Source organism: Nyctibius grandis, chromosome 2 (assembly GCF_013368605.1).
Source record: "Nyctibius grandis isolate bNycGra1 chromosome 2, bNycGra1.pri, whole genome shotgun sequence".
Classification (NCBI taxonomy): domain Eukaryota; kingdom Metazoa; phylum Chordata; class Aves; order Nyctibiiformes; family Nyctibiidae; genus Nyctibius; species Nyctibius grandis.
Window position 1 is genome coordinate 4746306 of NC_090659.1, and position 25296 is coordinate 4771601.

At 46.9% G+C, this 25296-nt stretch overlaps 1 protein-coding gene across 2 annotated transcripts in view; it reads right to left on the reverse strand.

Moving 5' to 3' along the window:
* The window catches only part of RCSD1 (RCSD domain containing 1), a 38300-nt gene extending 19874 nt beyond the window's left edge, over positions 1–18426 (reverse strand). The window contains exon 1 of one of the 2 annotated variants that reach the window (XM_068395434.1): positions 18242–18426. In XM_068395434.1, the coding sequence (XP_068251535.1) occupies positions 18242–18247 (6 nt within the window). In that variant the 5' untranslated portion in view covers positions 18248–18426. The remainder of the gene's footprint in view (positions 1–18241) is intronic. The other variant, XM_068395433.1, reaches the window with a different exon arrangement.
* Between the last annotated feature and the right edge of the window lie 6870 nt (positions 18427–25296).

The following is a 25296-nucleotide window of genomic DNA, read 5'->3' on the forward strand; positions in this document are numbered from 1 at the left end:
TACCCATAATCTGAGCCTGCTCCTTCTCCTCGTGATCTATGAAAGCATCAAGGCAGGCTGAGCACAGCTTGCGCAGGGAGTGGGTGGGCTCACACTCGCCTTGGCCCATTTTTTACATCCCTAGAAGGAAATCTCACGATGCTTGTTCCAACTGGAGCTCAGCAGCGTGCTGGGCCCCTGGCTCAAGAAGCAACACATCCTGAGATGTAAGCCCTGAATAAACAAACCTCTTCTTGCTACAGTGACCCCTCTCTGTCCCAGTGAAGCATCTTTCTTCCCATTTCGCTCTTTACCCTTCTTCACAAGTCATTCTCACTGGAGACCTTCCAGCTCTCTGTTTCAGGAGGGATTTATGTGGTTTATCTATTCACTTGGCCTCTTATCTGGCAATGAAGCTGCTCCTTGTCTGATTGTGGTAAATCTTAATTATTGGCAGAAGCTCCAGTTAGAAGTGGCTGCAGCTGTGTCTCTGTGATACCTTATAGTCAGTCCTGTCCATCCCTGGGATGCAGGGCCAAGGCTCCTACCTTCATTTCCTACCATTCGCTATTGATCAGGAGTGATCACTACTGTGCTGTGCTCCACAAGAGCAAAAGCTACCATGTGAGCCTCTTCTGCACCTTCCTCTGGTGGGGCTAGGCTAGCTCTGTGAACTTTGCATATCAGAGCTTTATCACAGTTACTTTTCAGGAGAGAACAAGACCAGAATACTTTGCAGATCTTTCAGGTGTATCCTAAATGCTGGAAAAGAAATATCTTTCCACTTCTTTCTGTTGTGTTTTCTTTGATCAACCTTTACCAGAAGCTAAACAAACACTCTCATTTCACATCTCAGATGAGAATTTTGTGAGTGTGCACAGAGTCGTCATCCTTTTCCTCCAAGCTGCCATCAGATGGCTGGGCAAAGAGGAATAACTGGCCTCAAACTGCCGTGGGTCCTCCACTGCCAGGATGCAGGAACGAAACACAACAGAAAGCTGAGCAATGAAAGTAAGATTTCTATTTGAAAGATTCAAAGAGAATTCCGGGGCTGATATCAGGACATACAATCTGGCTGTGAAAGAGTGTTAAGAGTATGTTGAGGTGTATAATGATGATCCCAGCACGTGCTGCAAAATCCTTGGCTGTTGTTTGCAGGGACTGGCATTTTAAAGGTCGTACAAACAGGTTTCTAGTTTGACATGCCACAAAAGGAATTAGTGGTAAGCCTCTGTCTGTCTCACATGAGAGCGTGCACAACTGTGCAGAACCATTGCACTTCCAAGATCAAGTTTTTTCTACGTTAAGGTCAAGCCTCAGCCAGTGCAGAGTGGCCTCCATGTCTGGCTGATGTCACATGCAACAGATTCGATCTTCAATCTTGCAGCTCCAGGGAAGGCACCCTGCAGCCTGTGGGAATATATTGTGAATGCTGGAGTTTGGGCTCCAGATTTCTGAACACTCTGTGAACACAGTGAGACTTCAGATTAGGCTGGGGACCAGTCTGAGCTCCTGGGCCCCAAAGACAGGCTTAAGACTCCTTTGACTCAGGCCCACATCTCTTCTGCACATATCTCTATGTAGCTGTAGATTCTGGTTTCCTTCAGACAAGGGAGGGCTCACTGATTCAGAAATGTCCAAAAAAAATCGAAAAATATTAGGCATGGAAGTTTTGGAGACAGGCATGAGGAGGTAAGGACTCCTGATTACACATGCTACCTTCAAGGCAGTCAGTATTGTTAGAGGCTGGTGATCTCTAGCAGCTTTCTTCAGTTCTAGTCTTAATGAAAACAGAAGCTCTCACAGCAGCCCTAACAAAGATTTGATTACAACTACTGAAATGCATGTCGCAGAAACACAGATGTCAGGTCTCCTCTTAAAACTGTTTCCTTTTGTAACATTTTCAGTGGAGAGCAAGCTTCTTGCCTGAGTGTAAATCTCTGCTGGCCTGTCTCTCAAAGTCAGCGAATAAATTAGCCACAAGAACAACTCTGGGAAGTACAACATCCCTCCTCAGAAGTGGTACCCAGGTCAACACTTAGCCCACCATGCACGAATGAACACAGGATGAGTGTGTATCTGAACTCAACTGCAAGGTTATTGCATAGCTATAATGAGGGTGATGAAGAAGAAGGAGCTCTGACTATAACACAGGGCAGAATAGTATGAGGAATGTGGACTTCAAAGGAGGGGTGCATGTTTGTTTTTAGGAGAAAGGGCAGGAAAATCCTGCTTTACATCAAGTATGTAAAAATATGTAACATTTCCCTGTGTTTGGGAAGAGTTTGCTCTAGGGAAACATTTTTCTCAAGTCTTGTGGTGGTCTGGTCTTGATTTGCTCCTTCTGAGAGTTCCCTCGTGAACTGCTGCCATCTTGGCACTTGGGGTCAAGCGCTGCCCAAAGGGTAACGTGAGGACATTCCAGCTCAGCAACGATGAGCAGCTTTCATCCAAAGACAGCAAGCAGCTCCCAAATACAGTGCAGTAATTTCAAAGCTACAGAGACTCAGATGTGCCAAATTTAAAAGCTCACAAAAGCAAGATTCAGGAATTCGGTGGAGGTGGGAGATACCATGTAGCCAGAAACTAGTAAAGGGAAAGACACTTTTTGAAGGAAGGGGCACTGTGTTGAACTTGTCCACTATACTGTAAAGAAATGGTTCATGTACTCCTCCCCTTGCCTGCTAAAAGTAGAGGGGAAAGTCCTGCTAGTTGTCCTTCTTTCAGTGGTTAGAACTACCCATGCCTACGTGTAAAAGGGCCTGGATAGCACAGTGGTTGGAGTGAGGCTTTTCTCAAGAAAGCTTTGCTGCCTGCTTGGATTCGAAGCTTGTTCAGGGTCCTTCTGTGGTACTTCCCTTCATGCAACCTCGGGACTGCCTAGAGCTCCTGAACCATCAGAGCAAATGGTTATTGTGAACAAACAAACCACCCTAATTGTACTGGGCAACAGGGACCACTGGGTGGTGGCTGGAGTTAGATGGTGCGGTTCAAGAGCACCGCAAGCGCAGGTGCATCTCCTTTGCCCCCAGCCTCTGTCAGTAGAGCCAGCTGGTGCCAGACGTGCAGGCAAGGAGCTGTGTCCTTCCCAACAGAATTATAGGAAACATCTGTAGACATCAGGAAATTAGAGGTGGTAAATACACTATCTGCTTTCTGTTTCAGAGAGTGACTACAATGAAAATAAAGTGTTATTTTAACCTCCCCTCTGAGAAGTCCCTCCCTTTGCTGTTGACGCATTTCTGTTAGCAAAGTGGGTGCAATGCTCATGTTATGTAGCATCATTTTTCATGATGGACAGTTGGTACCAATGCCAGCTTTCTCCACATCTTCCAAAAGGCTCCTCTTCTCAGCAAAGTAGCTGTGTGAAGTCTCAGTTTAATTTGATGGTATGGGATTGCTGCTGCTGTCCTCATAGCCTCCTGGGCCCAAAGTGGAGAAAGCAGCCTCCTGTTTGCCTCTGTGGAGTTCATTAGTAACATGTCCTAACATCAACAGTCCAGCCTGGAAAGGCCCTTATATAGGAAGGGTATGCCAGCCACCTTGCACTAGTCTCTGGCTGGTGTTGAAAATTTTTGAGGCTGGATTTATGGCAAGTTGTTCTGTTCTTAATGCCATGGTATGTAGTGCTCAGGAGTGCCTGGCCTGTGCTTGCTACGCACCGTCTAGTGAGATCAGCAAAACCAGCAAATATCACTGTGAAAGGCCCAAGTGAGACCTTCAGTCTCCCTTTTAGCAATGACAATACAAGGCAATTTCCTGGTGCCTACATGTTTCCAACACCGCACGGACTGATTCATTACAGCAGCAGTGCCTCAAACCTTCACGGTTAGGCGCCTCTGCTGACAGTGCTATGTACGGGCTTGTGCATTTTAATGCATGTGTAGCCACTGCTGCACACCCCACAGAAACCATCCCGAGGGAACCCAGGGTTTTATCTGTCAGGAGAGCACTCGGACCACCAGGCAGGTGCGTGAGCTCCCCTCTGCCCTGGGGAACCTTGAATTCTTTGCTATGCATTGGCACAGCTTTAACAGGCAGGCTGGCAAGTGCTCACCCTAGCCTTGCCCTAAGCACCGTATTAAAAATCATCTCTTTCTAGACAGACCAAAGAGTTTGAAGCCCACACCCCCTGCGAACAGAACGGAGCCCCAGGCTATCCGCTTCCTGAGCAAGTGTCTTATCACATCTGTCAAAGGCTGCCAAGAATGGTTTGATCAAGCGGCATCGTTACCAAAAGAGGCAGCGAACTGCAGCACCTGGTCTCTGCCGGGCAGCGTGCCTGTGCAGGGGCAGCACGTATGTAACCTCAGCCCATTCCCTATGGAGATGGGAGCAGCTCTTGGCTCTGCTGTGCCCTGTGCAGGACAAAGCAACTGGCTGTTCAGTCACGACTTGCTGCTCAGGGAAGGAGGTGTCAGACCATTTAAAAAGTAAATCAATTATTTTATAGAATCATAGAATCTATAAATGGTTTGGGTTGGAAGGGACCTTAAAGATCACCTAGTTCCACTCCCCTGCCACAGGCAGGGACACCTTCCACTAGACCAGGTTGCTCAAAGCCCCATCCAACCTGGCCTTAAACACTGCCAGGGAGGGGGCATCCACAGCTTCTCTGGGCAACCTGTGCCAGTGTCTCATCACCTTCACAGTAAAGAGTTTCTTCCTAATATCTAACCTAAATCTACCCTCTTTCAGTTTAAAACCATTCCCCCTTGTCTTATCACTACTTGCTCTTGTAAAAAACCTCTCTCCCGCTTTCCTGTAGGCCCTTCAGGTACTGGAAGGCTGCTAGAAGGTCTCCCTGGAGCCTTCTCTTCTCCAGGCTGAAGAGCCCCAACTCTCTCAGCCTCTCTTCATAGGAGAGGTGCTCCAGCCCTCTGATCATCTTCGTGACCCTCCTCTGGACTTGCTCCAATTTTGTGTGTATATGTATAGTGTTTTGGGAGTCCTTATCTGAGGTGATTGCAGAAACCCCCAGCAACACATGGGTGTCACCGCTTCCTTTCCCGTGAGAAGTGCTTTTTGTGAGATGCCCAGTCCTGTTTGCTTGTGTTCACCATGCTCAGAGTATTCTCCTGGGGAGGGGAGTGGAGAGTAGAGATGAGGATGTGGGGTTGGGGGAGTGTAACAGGAAAATGCCTAATTTCTAATGCCAGTTTGGTCTAGGCAGCAGACCACCCACGGACAGGTCAAGCGGGGTGATCCCAGGCTTGTACAGAAGCAGCACCCCAGACACTGGTTGAATTTTAATGTTGAGCAGGCAGATGCCTAGTGAAGTGAAGGAACCAGCAGAGTCAGGCAATGGTTGCAAGGGGTTTTTCCAGGCTGATGTGGAAATAGTGGATTAGAGCGTTTCAGTTCTGCATTAGTCCTGTAGTTGATCTAGGACACAATAACTTGCCCTCAGCTACTCAAAATCTAGGACAGAATTTTAGTCTGGGGACCCACAAGTTCCACCTTGACACTTGGTCCTCTGGGGCACCCTGGTTCTCCACAACACACGTGTCTCAGGATGGCTACACTGCGATGCAGAGCAGCCTAAGGAAACCTGTAGTAAGGGATCTGGGCCCCACAGTCGCAGCATTGCACGACTTCTCATGGTGGCATCAATCTGGATGCATTCATTTGGTGCTGTGCTCACACCACAGGGATCGTTAGCCCAGTCACAGCTCTGCATGAACATGCACCCAGACCAGGTATCTGCATTTCACCTCTGTATCCGTGAGAAGCAGCCATCTGGATTTGGTGTGGTAGAGGGTACTTTGGGCACATATTAACTGAGATGACCTGTTGCCACAAAACTCTTCCTAAGAAAGTCCTAACGAAGTCCAGCACCTACAAAGGAGTGATTCCCTCCCAGTGAACTATCTTTTAAATGGAATTTTAGTCTGGTTTCTAAAGATTTTTAAAAATTTGATAATATCCAGCATGTTTATAAGGGTGTATTAAAGATGCTTTGCCAGTGAGACAACAGATTTCACATCTTGATCACATGCATCCCCTGTTTGTTCAGCTTACCCTTCCTGCCTGCAGCTGCAGGGCTCTACCCTGACAATTGTCTTTGCACAGTAACCTGGTAGGCTGAGCAAGCAAGAGTCAGATGACGGTTTCCCTAGACCACTAAGTCAACAATGTAAGAGGAAGGAGAAGCTCAAAGATGTTGAAACCAGTAACAATAGAGCAACTGAAATGAGATTTAGTGCCAGAAGACAGAATATTCAAGAGGAAAGGCCCAAGAGGTACTTGAAGGCAAAGGTACTCGAAGGGCAAGGCAACTCAGAATCACAGAATCAACCAGGTTGGAAGAGACCTCTGGGATCATCAAGTCCAACCGTTGCCCTGACTCCTATTGCAGTGAGAAGATAGGAGGCTGGGATGAGAGGTAGGAAGGTGAAATAAAAGGCTGTTAAGTACCAGTGAGACCTGAGGCTACAGGGGAAGAAGCCGTGCCACCTACAGTAAGAAGAGATCATGATCAGCAAGATCACTAGGTTTTTAAGATAAATGACAACATTTGCTTGCAGACAGTGAAGAGGAAAGGGTACGAGGGCCAAGAGGAGAGGCAAAAATCTACATTGCCAACCATGCCAGTTGTCTACTGACAGGGCGACTGGCCTGGCTGAGAGAGCAGGGAAAAGAGATAAGTCTCATTAAGGAGTCCAATCAATTCAAGGAGAAACAGCCTCAGCCTTTCCTGTAAAAGGGCCAGGCGTAAGTAATTGCCTCATTACAAGCCCAGCACAGCTGCTTGCAGACAGGCCAAGCAACCAGCATGGAAATAATTTCAGGCAGCAGGAAAAGGCTTGTGGATAAAGTTGATATCTGGCTGAATGCAGTCATACCCAGCCACACGAGTGGAGAAATAACGAAAGGCACAGGGGCTGTGCCCACACAAATGGTATGGCAGCCTTTCTCTGGAGCAGCTCCTTGAAAGAGGGGTTTTTCTGTCACCTGAAACAGCACCAACTTCAAAAACTCATCCGTGCTGGGTTTTAAGCCCAGACATACCACACGGGGTTCTCCCTTCTGAGTCTTTGAGGTGCGCTAGTGTCTCCATTCAGGACTTTGCTGTGATGAGGGCAAGACATGCCTTTTTAAAGGAGATATTTAACATACTACAGCTTCAATTAAAAAAAAAAAGGAAATACAGCAAGATTCAAAAGCTGATAGTTTACTATGTGGTTACTGTAGGTGGTGATGTATTCCAAACCAGCTAATTACTACCCAGCAGGACTCTGTACGCTGCAAACTGGAGCTGAGCCAGCAGTAACCTTAAGCACTGAGATACAGAGACGCGACTAGTTTAACAAAGATCTCTGCAATTACTAAGTTTGACTGTACTAGAGGACTAGATTAATGTGTCCCCTCCCTTTATGAAGTCCTGGGAACTTAGTGTCCTGCTATTTCCTTTGAGTTAATATGTCTGTTTTAAAAGTACTGGCGTATTTATCTGGAACAAACAGTTTCAAAAAATTACTTTTTTTTCCTCATTATAATGAGTATTTTGCCTTAAAAGAGCAATGTTGATGTTGCAGAGCTCTTCCCTCGCTCCAAGTGAACATCAGTGACACATCTGCAGTCTTTTTCCATCAAGTTTACAAAAACTCTAAGTGTTTTGGGGGAAATACTTTGTGTCTCTAAAGCATGAGTGCTGCCAGTGAGCCAGAGTCCTGCAGCAGATAGACTGAGCACTCCTATTACTCAAGATTATGAAATTTGGATTGGGATGCTGAAAACAAGGTCCCTTACTCTGAAATGCCCCGTCAAATACAGCCCTCAGCTCCTCTCTCTCAGAGGGTCACAAGGAAGGAGGCTAGTGGGCATTAACTTGGCAGCAGGATTTCAGTGTCACCAGAGTGCCAATGCACTACTTTCCTAAATAATTGAAGATCCCCACTCTCTTTCAAGCAGCACCACTTTTCATTTCTCCAAACTTAAATTAGATGAAAACCTACATAACTTTCAACTTAGTTAAGGAATGGTGTGTCAGGCAGGATATATAGTCCTGTCATTAACTCCTCCTCTCTATCTGATGGGAGCCCTCTAGCAACAAACGCTGTCTGAAAACTTGGTTGATACAACCAGACATGAGCTACTGCAGATATCTAAAATACAGATAATATAGGTGAAAGGCATGTGGGGGAAAGAAAGGGGTTATCTCTCAGAAATTATCCATTGAATAGGTAAGTTGATGAGGTTATGTTGCTTTAGGAATCCACAGACACTCCAGATGTGGACTTCGGAGCCAAGGGCTGATCTCTGCCCTTGCTGGGGTGATGCTGATGTCTGTATCTAAAGCTGACAACAGCTGTTACCAAGACGGCAGTCTGGTTGCACTGGGGCGTATTGCTTCCCATGTGTCTTCAGCAGCTTGTACAACGAGTATCTGGGATTTGTCCTCGAGATACTCACACTACTAGCAAATGCTTCCATGGGTGGAGGAGTGAGATGGTGTTTCTGAAGAAGAGCAGTGATGGCCACCATAAGATGTAGCTGCTTTCCTAGTGCGCTGTTTGCACCAGCTGCTTGTCCAGAGCTCCGTTCCTGGCTGGGGTTTTCCCCAGGACCCTTCTCAGCTTCCCAATGTTTCCCTCTCAGACGTCTGTTTTTCCTAATGGTCTGGGAACTGTACACAGCCTGTCAACTTTCCCCAAATTAATTGGTGCCTCTCTGTGTGTACTTCCAGGCCTTGTTCTGGGGAGCTCTTGCTGCTCTGGAAGGATGAGGGGTGAGCTAACTGGCAAAACCTCCCAGGCTGCCTGTAGGGAGAGGGGAAGTAATGCAGTCTGTGAGGCAAATGCATCCCATCTCACGCCAGCCCAGTCTCCTCAACTAAGGCACAGGGGAGAGAGATGGCCAGGAAGGCTGGGCATGCGTGCAAGAGTGGGGAATAAAATGCATGAACCGTGGTTAACTGATACAGGCCTCTGAGGTGAGTGGCTTTCTGTTCGTTAAGATGTGCCTTGCAGAAAATCATTATTTTAAACCCCCCAAATCAGTCTTGCTTTAAGTGACTTGCATAGCCCTGTAGCTGTAGACACGATGCAAGTCTGCACTCTGCTCTCACCTACGGACACGGGAACGCCTGGGCAGCTGCTCTGAAGGAAACGAGCTGAGCGAATGTAGCCCCTGCAGTAGGAAAGGTCTCAGCCTGATGAACCACCTTTCAACTGCTATTCTGTTTAGCTTCTCCCTTGCTTGCCTCACACGGGGTGAGGAAAAAAACCCTGCTTTTAGTAGAGGTCTGAAATAAGAACTTCAACAGGAGGAGGCTCAAATGCAAGATGCTTCAGGTGGGACAAGGAAGGGACAACTCTTGAACTGACAGATGGTTAAAGAGGACGAACTTTAAGCAGGTGCATGTGCAGTCTGCATTAGTTGTTTAATCTGAAGCTATTCAGAAGGTCAAATTAGAAACTGAAGTCACCGAACTGTCAAAGAAGGAACAATTCAAAATACTTCAGTCAAATGCTTTAAGTAGACTGTGATACCTCCCCATTTAAACTCAACACTAGAGACAGTCTAGTTGTAACAGCACAGGGATTCAGCTCCTCTTAATTTATCATGCTGGGAACAGAAAATCAGAAGGATAAATGAGCCTACACAGAGCTCCCAACTGCTGCAGCTTCCAGGACTCATCAGTTAGGACTGTGCTATCTTTGTAACACATTGCTATTAAATTAGGTCTACACTGGATACGCAGGTCAGAGAAGGAGGTTCATATTTATCTGAGCCAGGAATTCAGTCTAAAAAGATATGCAGATAGGAGGAAAGTGATATTAAGCACTCAGCTAGCAGCCAGCTTGAGGTGTGAATGCTAAGCTATCTCCACAGAGGTATCTTTTTAGCTGGACCCTGGAGGGCTCAGCAGCCCCAGCAGCACTTAGGATCCAGGTCTGCGAAGCTGCTTTCTGAGCAGCTGCCCTCCCTTTGGAGCCTCCAGTTTGCGAGACCCCTGAAAACCAGGCCCTACGCTGGGCAAACAGATCCAGGCAGCTGTAATTTGCAGTTATGTTTGAAAATGCCTCTCAATTTTCAGCCCAGTCCGGATCAGTTCTCATGATGCATTAGGAATGTAGCAATTTCCATAGGTGTATGACTCTACTATATACCCTAAGGAAAATGCACACAAGCAATTCCTCAGCTGCAGCTTAGCCTTTGACATTGATTTTTTTCTATGATCTAAGAAAGATAATTATCCCTTTTCTGAGTTAACCTGCTTATAAAATTCCCCCAACAACTCTGTAAAGGAGAAACCCAATGTTTGCAAGAGCTTTGAAACACCCTACCTACATCAATGCTCTATTTCTTTTTCCTGATGGATGATTTAAATTCTTACATGTTCTTTCTGTGGCAAGAAGGGGTCTAAATTCCTTCAACCTCAGACACAGTTTCTCCAGGTTAAAGCCGGGCCTCCGGAACCAGGTGTCCAGGAAGCACGGGCTCAGTGAGTAAATCAGCACTCAGAAGCTCTGGGCAGCGTGTCACTGAATTCATGGACCTTAAAATGAAAGGTGTTGAGAAGAAAAAATATATTCACCTTACAAGAGAATGATCCAGCAATTTTTGAGTTGCAGAGCAGAGACAGAAGAAATAAAATATGAAAACTTCATTACTTGAAAGCTTTTCTTCCCACAGGCTACAAAAAGAAAAGGCTTCCAGCTTTGACCTTTGAGAACCTACAGACTAAACTGGTGCCCGCTATGAAGGCTCATATTGCTGCTGCAGATGATGCAGGCTTCAGTTTGCTGGATCAGTGTGAAACTGCTGCGGGAGATGGACCCTGTAAGACTGGACCCTGAGCATCCACACTTCTGAGCAAAGCCCTGCTGGGCCTGGCATGGAGAGTGTCACTGGTGGGTCACTCACATCTGGCGCTTGAGGTGAGAACTGGAGTAGAGTGAGATGCCAGTGCCAAGGGCAGGGGACTGGGGTGGGAGGGCAGAGTCAAGGAGGTGAGTTCCGTGCTCTGTGCATACAAGGGAGCGGGAGGAGAGGGGCTGAGAATAAATCCCTGGGTGGCTGGGGGCAAAGGCTTCTTGAGCTGTACAGAGCAGGACTTGATACTACATGAGATTAGAAGTCCTGATATGAGTGGAAAAAACAACTTTGCATTGAGCTACGAGATGAAAGAGAAGGTGCTAAGACTGTTTCCTTTCTGAAACAGGGTGACCCGACTTGTTACCTTCATGTCTCCTGTCCCCTCATGCTCCCCTCAGCAATCCATCCCTCTTCTTCCACTCTGTCCTCTTTCCAGGCACCTGCTGTCTAGAGGACCGGTGTGCATGCCTGTATTTGTTTGCATGGACAGCCCCTCTGCCTCAAACTGGGAATGAATACCTTGAAACTGGGAATGAAAACACTAGGTCTTCATGGAGGGATAGTGTTGACAACTCTGTGCACTTTGTAAAGACTAAAAGCAGGAAACCAAATTATACTGTGCACATTTCACAAGCTAAATACATGCTAGCTGCAGGGCCCAAGAGGTGAAATTCCTAGGAGACCTGGCACACAAGCTCATGTGTGTGTATATGAAAAGGGAGGGGAGGAATAAAGAGGACCTCTTTCATCTGAACTTACATCAGGGGAACATGGCACTTAGCAGAAAGGTATTTCAAGATGACTGACTTGAACAACTATGACTGCTGTCGCAGTACACAGTTTTAAAGGATAAAGAAATCCATTCTTAAAACAGTAAGGAAGAATACAAAGAAAATTAGGTTTGTGTTTTACACAGGCAATAAAAGAGCAGTTCCCAGACTGTTGCAGATAGGATGCCAGTTTATTTTGACCTCAGTTCCCGAGAGGCAGAAGTTTGCAGGGCTTGAACAATGTGGTGTAGCAGGAAGGAATCATAAACGGTTTGGGAGCCTGATGCTGAATAGCCACTAGCTTCTACTAGCAGCTCCACACATGGAAGGACTGCAGAAACAGTATGGTCCTGCAGCTCTGGTGGCCTGATCAATACTGCTGCTTGAATGCAATAGAAATTCGCTCCTGCCATTATCTTTCGAATGCTCTGTCCAGTCTATTTTTGAATCTGTCACAGGAAAGAGGTTTCCACTCCATTTGGTTTCCACTACACTATTCCAAACCCTGCCAGACCTCACTGCTAGATGTCCCTCCTGCTATTTGGTGAGATATACATCTTCCCTTTAATTGGATCCCATTATTCCTAGGTGTACTGCTTTTACGATGCACTAACTAATTCTTTTTCCTCTGTGTTAAAAGTTTTAGACTACTGTCCTCTGTCTCACTGCAAAGCCACACTGGCTTGTTTAACTCCATTCTTCTGAGTCAGCTTTCCCTTGCCTTTGCATTCTTGTGTCTTTCTCTGAACAAGTCGTTGGTCTGCATCCCTTAGATAGCCAGTATTTCCAAACTGAACGCGTTAATTCTCTGTTCTTGAAAAGCTGTGAGCTATGTGAGCAAAGTATTTCTTGCCTTAAGAAGCAGCATGTAGCTTGGTTCAGTGATAGAGCATGAGGGAAAGGTATATTTGGTGAAGTACTTCAAGATGCTCAGAAAAGCACCACTGTGTGCCACAGCTACCAATTTGTACCAAAGCACAATTTGAGCTGCAGTCCAATCATGCTGAGAGCGTGCGTTTTGAGAAGCCATGGCTTTATTGAAGCTGGCAGTGGTACCTCAATACATCAGTCCTTTGCAGACTGGCCACTAGTCATCCACGCTGACCAAAGCACTGTGTGCATCTCATTGCAAAAGGTAAACAGGTTTATTTGCATCAGGACATTTCTATGCAAAAACAAGCTTACTGACTGGCTGCCTGTTGTGTGGGTTTTGAGCTCTTTTAAAATTTGATGCTGAAGAACAAAAGAAAAAAGGCATACATCTATACCAGCTGCCAGTCTGGTGGGTGAGGTCTGGGTCTTTGTTTTCAGCGAGTGATGTGCTCATATCCGACAAGAATTTGGACTGATGTCTTTTTTTCTTTCTAACAGGTGAAAACTTCATTTGGCACTAATGTGGCAGATCAGCCTCGTTCTTGTCAGTGCATTACTGGGACCCATATACTGGTGATAAGATATCATAAAGATATGCCTCAGACTCGATGTTAATGTAAAAGCATTTCTGGCACAAGACTCATAGCTGGATATGCTGTGGCTTGGGTGAAGTGAGACTTAAATGTGTGCCTACGTGAGGCTCCATAAGAATAAAAGTTCCCCGTGCCTCTCACAATAACTAGGTGTGAAGCAACTGCACAGTGAGTGTGTAATAATAACTTCTCCTTACACAACAGATCTCTTGTCTCTAGACCAAATTTGTCCTTATGCATGCCATGTTGCAAACTGCTAAAGGCATATAATTGTCTGTAAGTCACCAAGATGAGCTGTCTCTGCAGTATTACAGCACCTACGGGTAGCAAGAAGGCTTCAGCAGTAAAATAGACAGGTCCTCCAAACAGGTTCTCTGCCATCTCAGATCCCAAACTCAGGCTGCAGAGCTGGTGTTTTAGGAAAAGGAGCATCCACCTCTCTAAAACTGTTAACCAACCACTTGTAAACAGGAAAACCACCCCTAGTTTGTACGGGCTTGGTCATTTCCATGACGAAAACCGGCAGACTTTCCTAGCAGCACCTATTGATAAAGCAATGCTGACATTTTCCCCTGTTCTTCAGATAAGCAGATCCCGGGAATGTATGAGAGAAGGTATGCATAATATGTTGCTCAACAGGATCATGTCCTGCCAATTAGACTGTGGAATACAGGAAAGAAAGCTTTTCCAAAAATGCTGTCACCATGACCTGGAATACTCAGATGCCCAAAGGTTAAAATGGGGAGTGAGGGAGAGGAGAAGTTCAAAAGAATCATCCCTTCTCCAGTGACACAGGAAAAGCTTTACTTCTGCAAACCAATTACTCTGGGGTCTCTGCTAGATACAAGTAAGGGTCACAGCACAGCCCATGGGGTTTGGTTTTGTTTCTTTCTGTCTTTCAAGAGGGGGACTTCATCCAGTTGCTGGGATGTGGAAGTCTGGCAAACCTAATCTTTACCAGCTCTGCTGAAGACATGGCATTTACTGTCAGGCAGGTCCTAAATCTGCCCAGACCTGAAGAGTAAAATGGGGTCATATGATACCTTTCCTGGTATATTTAAGTACTTTTCCCTTTATCTACACAGGCACTCTGCGTGAATGTGTCATTTTCATGACTTTGGGAGGAAACAGTGAAAACAAGTGTATTTGAGGTTAAAATGTTCTGTTAAGCAAAAAGAAAAAAGAAGAGTGGAAAAGGAATATTTTAACTTTTGGAATGAAAGCCAAGCAGCAGAGCTTCCTGAGAAAGGGAAATTGTTTCCTGGCAGAGCTGACCATGGCGTAATGCCTGTACTTAATCTTGGCTCCACAGCTGCAAGGGTGGGCAGAAACCTCGCTCAGCCTGGCTCACCTCTGTGTGGCCTACTGTCCTGCTGCTCTGAGGTCCATCATGGTCACAGATTTCAGCCCTCTCATCTGCACAGTACTAAGTACCCTTTCTTCCATACCCTCCACTTCAGTCCTCTTGGGTGACATATCCTTAGTGCAGTTTTCCTAGGGACAGGATAAGTGTCTATGCTGAAAGCAAGCTGCCCTGTAGTTCAGGTGAGGGCATCATTCCCCATGGCTCCTGGAAGGATGCAGCAATTGGGATACCAGACCTGGAAATGTGCTCAGTTGTGATGTCTGGCTGACCACAGCACAAAGGAAGAAATGGCTTCTGACCTCGCCTGTTGAGGGAAGGCATGTGTTTGAACCTCAGGAGGTTTCTGCAGCCTCCCTCTGAGACGGGGAACAGAGGACTCAGGAATTTTCTCCACGCTGCTCTGCTGCTCACTAGAGGAGTGGGGCAGGACCCAGAGTATCCTCACCTGACACAGGAGGGGGCTTTACTGAAAAAAGGAGTGGCCCCATCAGTCCCCAGATGCCCCAGCTGAGGGAGGGCATTGTGGTGTAGGGAGAGCACAGGGCCTGGGGCTGGAGCCATGTCCAGTAGGTTGCCCAGAAGGGAAATGGTGAAGTGAGCAGAGAACTGCTCTCAGCCCTGGAAAAGCTCTCCTTCTCCTGAGCTGGTGTAGCAACGGGCAAAATGAAGATCTAGCAGGAGCTAGTTGCAGAAAAGAGACATGGGAATGGAGATGTCACAGAAATAAATGAAATCTGTTGGTAGGCACAAAGAAGAGGGAAACCTTCCCAAAATAAACCTGGATGCTGCACCTTCACAGCTTAGGGAACCCATCACACCATAGGGAGCCACCAAAGTGAAATTCAGTCTTGGATTGCTTCCCTTCGCTGTGTGAGTAAAGTTCAAATGTCTCCATGCTCCCAAGCTCCTACAGAGAGGCTGTGAAGAGGAATCCATGACTGCTGTGGAATATGGGCTGCAGAAAGGCACAGGCACTTCCAGTGGATGCCTTAAGTCACAACATCTGCAGCAAGGTTTGGTACAGCTATGGGAATTAGACAGCTTGGACCAAGTCTGAAGATGTAAACTAACAAACCCACACAATAATTTCCAATCCTTTTTGTACTGTGAGTGAAAAGAATCTTTAGTGGTTGCTTTTTTACCAGTGGCTTAGCTTTCATCAGTGCTAGCTTTACACATTTTTATATGAACTCCTCATGTGAACAGTCTGTGATATAAGCTTCATGATTTCAAATTCCTTTCATTAGCTCTAACACTGGAAAGAAAACTGATTCTCAAATCTATCTTGCATCAAGAAGATGGGTCTTCACAAAAAAAGCCCCTGAAGATCAGCAGACTCACAAAATTACATGAACTGCGAGAACAGGGTTTTGCTGCCTTTTTCTCCCTCTTTGGGATCTTAAATGGTTACAAGTACTGCTTTCAATGTGGCATGTTCCTGAAGCAGAATGGCTAAGACTGCAGGTACTAGCCCCTAAGGAGCAGCAAAACCACACTAGCTACTCTAAGGCAGCGATCCAGACTATCTTGCTTCTGTGGGTTTTTCAAAAAAAAGGGTCTTCTTGCCAGAGACGTGATGGAAATCAGTTGGCGAGGTCAGCCCTCTGCCCTTTTTTCCCTAATGCTGGTAATCCTCATGTGTCCCACTGGAGCAAAGAGCTTGCCAGTTGTGCCAGCAGGAAAGCACAGAGCAGCTCTGCCCACCACTGATGAAGCAATGGGGAAAAGACAGAACTTCTCGTTCCCGTTGCACAGGAATATTAAATCTGTTTTTTTAAAGCAAAAGAGTGTAGCGAGTCTCTGGGTCCTGCTCATGCCGCCTGTGAAAAGCTCTCAGGAAGAAACAGAGCAGAGAATTGGCAGGTGGGAACCCAAGTCCTTGCTCTTGGCTCTATTTTGGTCTAATATCTTCTTACCTTTGGGACATTAACCACCTTTTTGGAGGGTTGGGGCAGGAAGGGAAGACCAAGTGCACTACTTGAAAAATGTCTTGGGAATTGAGACGTTTTAAAAATAAGAATAGATGCAGCAATCTACAGATGATCAGAAAACAAAGTAACATGGGGAAAGAGTGGGAAGTAGAGGTAAAGGAACAGAATCAAGAGCCAGAAAGTCTTAGGTTAAATACTTCAGAGAAGCTTCCTGACCATCAGACCTGCTGTATGTGTCACACGTGTCTCTCAGAAGGAACTGACAGGTCCATCCCTTTCTGTTCTGACACACTGCTGTGGCAGACAACAGAAAATACTCGAGGGGTGCAGTCGTCTGTGGGTGGAGAGGAGAGAGGGTGGCAGAGAGTGTCCCCAACATGACAAAATACCTGCTTCAGCCCTAAGGTAGTCTTTGCTCCACATGTGGCTTACTGTGCACAGCAGTTGTAACAAATTAAGAACTCAACTCCCCTTCCCCTCTGAGACATCACAGGATAATATAGAGAGAAAAAGAATAAAACAAGTGTTAACAGTTACTGATCCAGGCTCTGCCAAACCTAAAAACCCTCGTAAAGCTATTTTTTTGTCATGCCACACGTAGTCTGTGCTGAGTTGGTTTGATCGCTGCTTGGTCCTTCTCCACGTGAAAATCTGTTTAGATGGTTTGTGAAGGGCATTTCTTGTAATGGATGTGCCTGATCTTTAACCCTTGCCTGTGGGGCAGGCCAGCACAGATAACCAGGACCGCGATGTTAGCACCTGGGTGTTATCAGAACAGCCCAACTGAGCTATGCGCTGGGAATCTTCAAAGAAAAATTGTAGTGGTGCCTTAAGCACACTGTTCCCTGGCTTTGTTGCGTGTCTCCTGCTGTTGAGGCTGCATGGACGCAGAAAAAGGCTCCTCTGGGAAGATAATATAAAGTGTTTAGTAAGAACTGTGTTTAGCTGAGAGAAATACCAAAAGCCCTCTTTCGTCATTTGAGGTTTTGCCAATGTTGTAATCACTTTTCTACCTCCCATGCCCCTCCTAAAAATATGGGGTTTTGTCCTTTGCCACTTAAAAAACTGGTTGAAAAGCTAGCAAATCCAGTCTGACACGAGCGAAGCAAGCCCCACCGCTCCCGTTTCGTATGAATGAGAAAAGAGGCACGGGGAGGTGAACTGCCTTGCCCAAGAGGGTGCTACACAGGAGAAGGCTTGGACTGAAACCCCAGGACAGCCTGACTCCTGCTTCTACACTCCTGTCCACCTGCCGTGTGCCCACCCAGAGACAAGAGCTCCGACTCTTGAAGCACGGGACACGCAGCACAGAGAAAAATGCACAGGAAACCCTCTGGGGTTGTGCTACCCATTTACCTCACCGAAGCAACGGTTCTCAAGTCCTCTTTCCTGAACCAAAATGCTCCACCGATAATGAAAGTAAGAGCACGCAGTCCACGTGGAACAGGGGGGAACACCGCTCAGGGTCCAAATCACAGCTGCTGCGGCGTGGGTTGGGTACGAGTCAACCCCAAGGAGCCCGCTAATCCTGTGCAGTTTGTTCACTTCTCCTTATGTCTCCATTTTTACTGTATTTTTAAAACCTCCTTTCAAAATGATACCTTTTAAATTGTAACCCACTTTCCCACCTCAGAGACTAAAAAAGTAAATGGCAGTCCTTCCTCCTTCCCCTTTCACGGATGTATTTTCTCCCCATATCATCCCCCTACTTTCCAAATCTGGACTAAAACCCACAAAATATTTTGAGGGGTATGGCAGGGGCTGGGGCGGGAGGGAGAGGTATTTATCTGAACCTCAGCAAAAAGATATTTTGAGCTGCCTTTAGTGAGAAATTGCTTTGCAAGGTGGAGCTAAGGCAGTTCGAGGAGCCAGTCACAAGGTAGTGGAAATAAAAGTTTTCTTTACCTCCATGTCCTGCAAGAGAGAGGTGTCCTCGGGGCAGTCTTGCTTCCCCACCCCTTTCCCTCTTATCTGTGGGAAAACTTCAGCCAAGCCAGAGCAAAATCGCGCTGCTGTGGAGGGTGTGTAATATCCAAGCTCCTGCTCAGCCTGAACACTGACAGAGCCCAGCGAGTGGCCCTGCACTACGAACAAGGAAGAAGGGCGGGTGGGTGAGAGGAAGGGAGGGAGGGGAGAGGAGGGGGAAGCAAGGCAATCAGGGTTTAAATTTAGACACAAATCTAAACAGATACCGTCCTTCCCGGAGCGCTGGGCTCATGAGACAACAAGCAGCAAACTCTGCTGCTGTGCCCAAACTTGGGGACACCACGTGTGCGTTTTGCCCCTTCCTTTCTTTCTCCCCTCCGTGTTTTCTGTCACCTTATCTTTATATTTCCACACACCCCCCACCTCGTTTTGCCTCTGTTTCTCTCAGTTTCTTGCAGTTGCTCCCCCGATGTCTCTGCCTGGATCTCTCCCCCATCCACGCTTCTCTCCCCAAGTCTGCAGGGTCTCTTCTTCGCTGTTTGTTTGTGAGGAGGATCTTTTTTCCTCTAACTGCAGCTTCCCTTCTCTCTTCCTTCACACTTCTAGGTAATTTCAATCAGCAGTGGACTGTCTTTAGGGTGGTTAGAGAGGCAGAAGAGGAGCAGAGAGTGGGTGATTATTGTCTTTGAACAGAATTTAAGGCTTTGGTGTCCTGGTGCATGGCTGGGACTCCCGGGGATGACAATAATATCAGCAGTACTGCCGTGTCGCTGGGTGATTCCCCAACGAGAGATGGGGGCTCCACTGCAAAGGGCACTGCACAAATGTGGGCACAAGGAGAGGAACCCCGTGCAAGGTGTCACTGGCTAGCTGTGAAGCAGGACTAGCTCTTGCCACCCTGAATTCATGTCTCACATTACCAGGTCAGAAGGTGCAGGATGTTCTTCTCTCCCTTCATAGGGAAGGACAGACTTGTGCACTGGGAATGAGAAGCTTCCGTGGTGGTAGAAAAATTCAGATGGGAAAAAATAAGCCTCAGGAATGTTTTGCTGCAGTTTCCCTTCCCATTCGGATCACAGTGTTGTAAACTAGACATCTCTTTTAGCAACTGTTTGCATATGCTCCTTCTCAAGAATTTCAGTCCCCACCTCTTAAGAGCAGGGTGGTGCAGAGGAATTTGGAAGCACTCCCTTTGTCTTCTGCTGGCTTCCTTGCCTTGCATGCAGCTGCAAAGTGACACAATGTCATGTCGTCATTTTGGGATGATACCTCGGGGGCAGAAGAGGGTGAAAGCATCTTTTCTGAAAGGGATGCATGCTTTTCCTTTGCAGTGTTTCACAAGTCCCTGCTGGCTATGGAGGAAAACACTCCAGAATGGATTTCAATGTGACCATCATGATATCCCAGATTATTGTTACCAATAAATCGTCTCAACATAGTTGTTCTTCCAGCATAGTTAGCTGTTGCTGTACTGCGTGCTGTAGGACTCCTGTGGAATTAGCAGATTTAAATCATGATCTCATTATCTCCCAAGTTCGACATACAATGGCTACTCAGTCCTTAGCTGAAAGAACGATGGGCTGAGTTGCTGCAATCCAGAGACTGGGCAAGAGGACTAATTAATCCTCTGTTGCTGAAACACTGGATTAGTTGAGACCCCTCTACTGTAAGCAACCCGAGGATGCTGTAACTATAAGAAAAATAGTTTAAAATCTAAAAGAAATATAAACATGAAATTCTTTCTTGATTGGAAATCCTGTTGATTTCTCAAAGTCCTGACAACGGTACATTGGGAGAGGGGATAGGAACTGGAGGGATGAGAAGCAGGGTGAGGCAGGGAGGGCAGGACGCTTCGGCTGCCCATGCTTTTGCCTGCTCTCGGGACAGAAGGACGGTTTCATGCTCGGGGATTTCACTGTGGGCATTGGTCACACGTGTTGTTTTCAAGATGTCTGCCATGTACCAGGCCGTCAAAATCACGTGCCTCCAATGGTTGCTGTGCTGCTCAGGGTCTATTGAAGTATTTTCTTTCTGCTTTCGGGGTTGTACTCTGTGGTGAAAACTGTTTGCTTAGGTCTACAGAAAAGGAAACTGCTAGGCAGAGATAGTATCACTTTACCCGTACTAATAAAGCAAAGGTAGTTGCAGCTGCCTCACCACAATTCTTCACTCTATTTATTTTTGCTTCAAAGAATCTTGCCACAAAGCCAATCTTTTCTGCCAGCAGGATTCCTGAATGCCACTGCTCTGAGCGTGGTACACAGTACTCTTTTTATTAATGCTATATCTTTCTTCCTGAAGGAGCGAGGGGAGAATGCACAGAAAAAAGGTGTACGTTTTTCTCCAGACAGGAAGATGCGAGGTGTGGATTTGCTCTAGACTGTCTTGTTTCTGGACTGAAAAAGACGAGAAAATCAGAAACAAACAACCGACATGCTTCATCTGCAAGAACCTTGTGACAAACGTTATTAAAGGAGGTTATACTGAGGAGCTGGGTGTTTTACATGATGTGTACATGCAAATATGAATGTGAGATATTTTAGAGTATGACTCTCTGCGTCTCTGTGCCTATCTCTGTAAGCAACAGACCTTCTGGGATACAGCAGTGTCTATGGGACCAACTGCTTCGCATATGCAAAGGAAAGTTTCTACATTTGTTCTGCTCAGGAAGATAAAAATACAGTCATCATAAGGGCCATTAAAACAGACTCTGGGGGAAATTTCATCTGAGTGAGAAAATGTTGCGCTTTTGGACCCCTGGATTTTGCAGCTTCCCAGCTGATTGTTTCCAAGACGTGTGAGGCCAAAACAGGAAAGTTCGCTTCAGGCCAAATGAATGGTGCTCCTGCACCAGGCAGCATATGGGGGAGAGGTGCAGGGAAATCCTTCATCCTGGCATGCTGCGAAAGGGGTGGCATAACTAGTTCTGCCATGCTCAGAAACATCATGTGTAATGTTTGCTGGCCTCTTGCACTTTGGCTATGGAGTATGGCCAACGAGGCCTCTATAGTGTGCTAGGTCGACAGAAAGGAGATGCAGGGACATGGCAATCCTTTTTTCAGAGACCACTCAGGCAAGAAAGCTTTCAGGGGCATCTGAAACTTTGACTCAGATATTTGTGTCCACAGAGCTATCTCATTCGGGTGTGTCTGTGTGGGTGCCGAATCTGGGAAGGTATGTTTGTCAGGGTGGTGGATGAGCAAGGGGTGGAGGGAGCTGTGGGTCCCTGCAAGACAGATTGAATCTCTGTAGTTTGTTAACGCATTTGTTTAGAATTTAGTAGAGCTCGCCCGTTCAGTGCCGGTATCTGAGCTTGTTCTGTCCGCCTGTCTGTCTGGGTTTGGCTGCTGCTATCCACATCATTTTCCAGAATTCATATTATTAACCAGCAGCTCTTACCAGGTTGGGTTTTTGACCCCCTGAAAATGGGGTCCCAACCTTTCCTGTTCCCACTCAAGCAGCTCAATTCTCAACTGAAGAAAAGGGGGATAGGGTAACCACAGGAAAAAAGCACTTGCGTTTCAAAGATCAATCAACTCTAAAAGCCAACATCCTGTTTTGAGTTGGGTTTACACATCAGCTCCTCCAACAATGGCAAGCTGACAGGAAGCGAACGTGAGCAGCGTTTTCTAGGGGAAATTCGCTTTTGGAACCCACCATTCTCTTAACCGTGGTCTGAAGTAACTGCTCACACCAACCCTGCCCTCGCCCCTCATCATTAAGCTAACACTGCGGATGCTAAGCCTCAGCCTCCTCTTCAGGGAGTTATCAGCAGGAAATGAAGTCAGCTGGAACGCTTTGTACCATCGACGTTTTTTGCTCTAACTCTGCAGCTGCAGCAAAGCACGTCTGAGAGCACACATGCACACACACGCTCACGTGCCAGCGCCCGCGTGCATACATATGGACTCGCGTGCCAGGCACCGTGCACCCCTGGGAACTGATGTGAATGGGAAAGTCCCATGACCAAAGATGCTTGGATTAAATGGAAGGACACAGTAGTAAGTCATTCTCGCTAAGCTGTGTGGGACAGGGAGTGAGAGACTGTGTGTGTTGTGCGGTGGCCACATAAAAATGTAGGTGATAGAGACTAACCGAAAGGTTGAATCGTTTCATGTGTTCCTGACTGTCAGCCTGCACCTGACTGCTTACATCATGGTTCAGATTAACGAGGCTTCTTAACTCCCAGGCTCTGGGCAAAAGCCTGTCCCTAAGCGGAGTAAAGTTAGAAAAATCACAGAATCACAGAATCACAGAATCAACCAGGTTGGAAGAGACCTCTGGGATCATCGAGTCCAACCGTTGCCCTGACACCACCCTGTCAACTAGACCATGGCACTAAGTGCCATGTCCAGTCTTTTCTTAAACACCTCCAGAGATGGTGACTCCACCATCTTCCTGGGCAGCCCCTTCCAATGTCTAATGACCCTTTCTGAAAAGAAATTCTTCCTAATGTCCAACCTGAACCTCCCCTGGCGAAGCTTGAGGCCGTGTCCTCTCGTCCTATATGCTATATAGTACAGGGAGCATTTCACCTGCAGTGCTTTGCCTGAGCGGCTCTACTCTTAGTAACGAGATCACATTGAGGTAGACCACCCTCATTCATACCAGGCAACCTGGGGCTGGTGGGTGGTGTACAGGTAGCTAGTGTCATCTCTTGCAGCACTATAATTTCTTTGGAGAGCTCTTCTTTCGCTGCTGATCCGCCTGACTTCAGAGAACAAACTGAGCTGGAGCATTAAGAGGCATGGCTGCATCCTATTATATTACTATAGTGATGGGACAATTATTACCAGCATCAGCTATTGACAGCTTGCTTCTAGACTGAACAATTCCTCTACCAGTTACTAGTTTGAATACACAACAAGGCTTAAAATAAACAAACAAAATGTTACGGTCAGAACATGGGTGCTGACACAATTCTGGGTATCTGTGCTGGATACAACCATGTTTTTGATTACGTTGTTCTCAGGCCTGTCTTACTGCCCATCTCTCAACGTCCTAGAAAGCGGTGTCACAGCTGGCCCTCGCAACAGCTTCTTCAGCATGTAGGCCAAGCTCCGACTGAGCAGCAAGGTTTTCGGACTGAAAACTGAACATTTCTGGTCCCTAACAGGTTTTGCACACAGGAAGCTTGCATGGCCACTGCCTGTGTGGTGGCTGTTAAAAAGGTAAAAGGACTTTTAGCTGAATGCCAGGCCTGCGCTATATTCATTTTGCCTATCTTTTAAAAAATACACTGATGAAAGGGACAGAAGCTAAATTCCCAAGCAGGTTAATTTGGGAACTTTGAGGATGAGAACAAATAAATGCATTATGCACAAGCATGCAACACCTTTTTGTGCTCAGCAAAGGTCTGTGTTGGGTGCCATTTCCCAATAGCAGGGCTGGTACCTCCTCAGGAGGATATCTAACCAACGTTTTTAGAAACAATTTGCATGGTGGGTCTCATGTGGCACCGAGCATTGGCACTTCAACGCACTGAGTACTTCAGCTTTTGCCAGGGCTGACTCACCGGTCAGTCACTTCTGTCAAACGCAGCGGCAAGTGACTTTAATCACTCTGGCTGTCATTTGGATGCGGAGAGCTGGCGTGGCTCAGAAATCAAGCACTACACACAGCAAGACTGCACAGCCTGCAAGTGTTATCTGGACAAGGAAAGGTTTCTGTTCACGGACAGACTGCATGACCTAGACAGGAAGCCTGGCCCAGCGCGTAGCCAGACTGTGCGTCTGAAGAGAAACCTTGCCCAGCCTACCCAACAACCAGGCTATCTAAAGAGAGAGCTGGCTCAGGGCAAAACCTGCTATGAAGAGGGCAGACAGAGCATGATGATACACTAGCCAGGATGGAGACCTTGCCCACTTTCTGGCTAAAATACACTTTCTCTGGGGACATAGCCCCTCGATTCAGCCTGTGGCCCATTGCATGTAAATCATACTGAAATTAAGGTTGTTGCATGAACTGGTCAGTCCCTGGAGGGAGTAAACTGGCTCAATCTATGGTGAGATATTACTGTCTATTTGCCATTTTTGTAATGTAAAGAAGCACACGAGTTGAAAAGGAGAACTAGTGGCTAGCAATACTTTCTTGACCTTGTTATGCAAGGATGCTGGGAGCCCCCAGACATATTGCAGCACAACAGAGAGAATCCTTCTCCTTTCTCTGAGATCTAGCTGAGGAAGTGGCAGGGCCTGGAGATTTGCTTCAGAGCAAGCTGAAAGAGTTAAAGACCTTATCCCTCACCCTACAGGTTCACCCCATGCTACCCATTCAAGAAAGAGGGGACCAAAACAAGCCCCCTTTGTTCAGTGCAATGTGCAAGACAGTCTATACACCAGTATGCGCTGCCCGCTGCAGAGAGTACTCAGCCTAATAAATCCTGTTCTCCATAGCAGAGAGCCAGTGCTATTTGCTTCCATAAATCCTGTTGAGCGCTGAATTCCCACCAGACTCATCAACCCAAATCCTGCAGCAGGCTGGGGTTGGGCAGCAGCACCCCTTGGTGGCTGCGGACTGGGACGGCTGCGGACACACCACAAGGATGGAGGGGCAGGCAGAGGCAAGGAAAACTTGGCAGACTTTGTGTGGGTCGTTTTCTCTCGCCCCCCTGAGATCCTGCTGTACGGTCCCAGTGGTGGCAGGGGAGTGGGATGATCTTCCACACTCTCCACGAGGTTCACTTTGACTCTCCTGGCGCAGGGGCTGTGCGGCTCCAGTAACGTGCACCTTTCCTGGCGAAGGAGGGACGGCCACGCTCAGCAAATACACTCTGAACTCCAGAACAGAAAAACTTCCCCCCTTTCTGCATTATCTTTTTCTGAAATAAAAGAAAAGAAAAAAGAATTGCCAGCTCTGCTTTCCACACCCCCTTCATCTCCTTTCCATCCCTTTTTTTCACCCTGTGGCACATATCGTCACTGCCACATACTCTCCACGACATCCCTTCTTTCCTGTGCTGACCCCACCAACCGCCTCCTGTTTGGTCCCTGTCACACTCTCCTGCTCCTCAGTAAAATCATTCACACACTCAT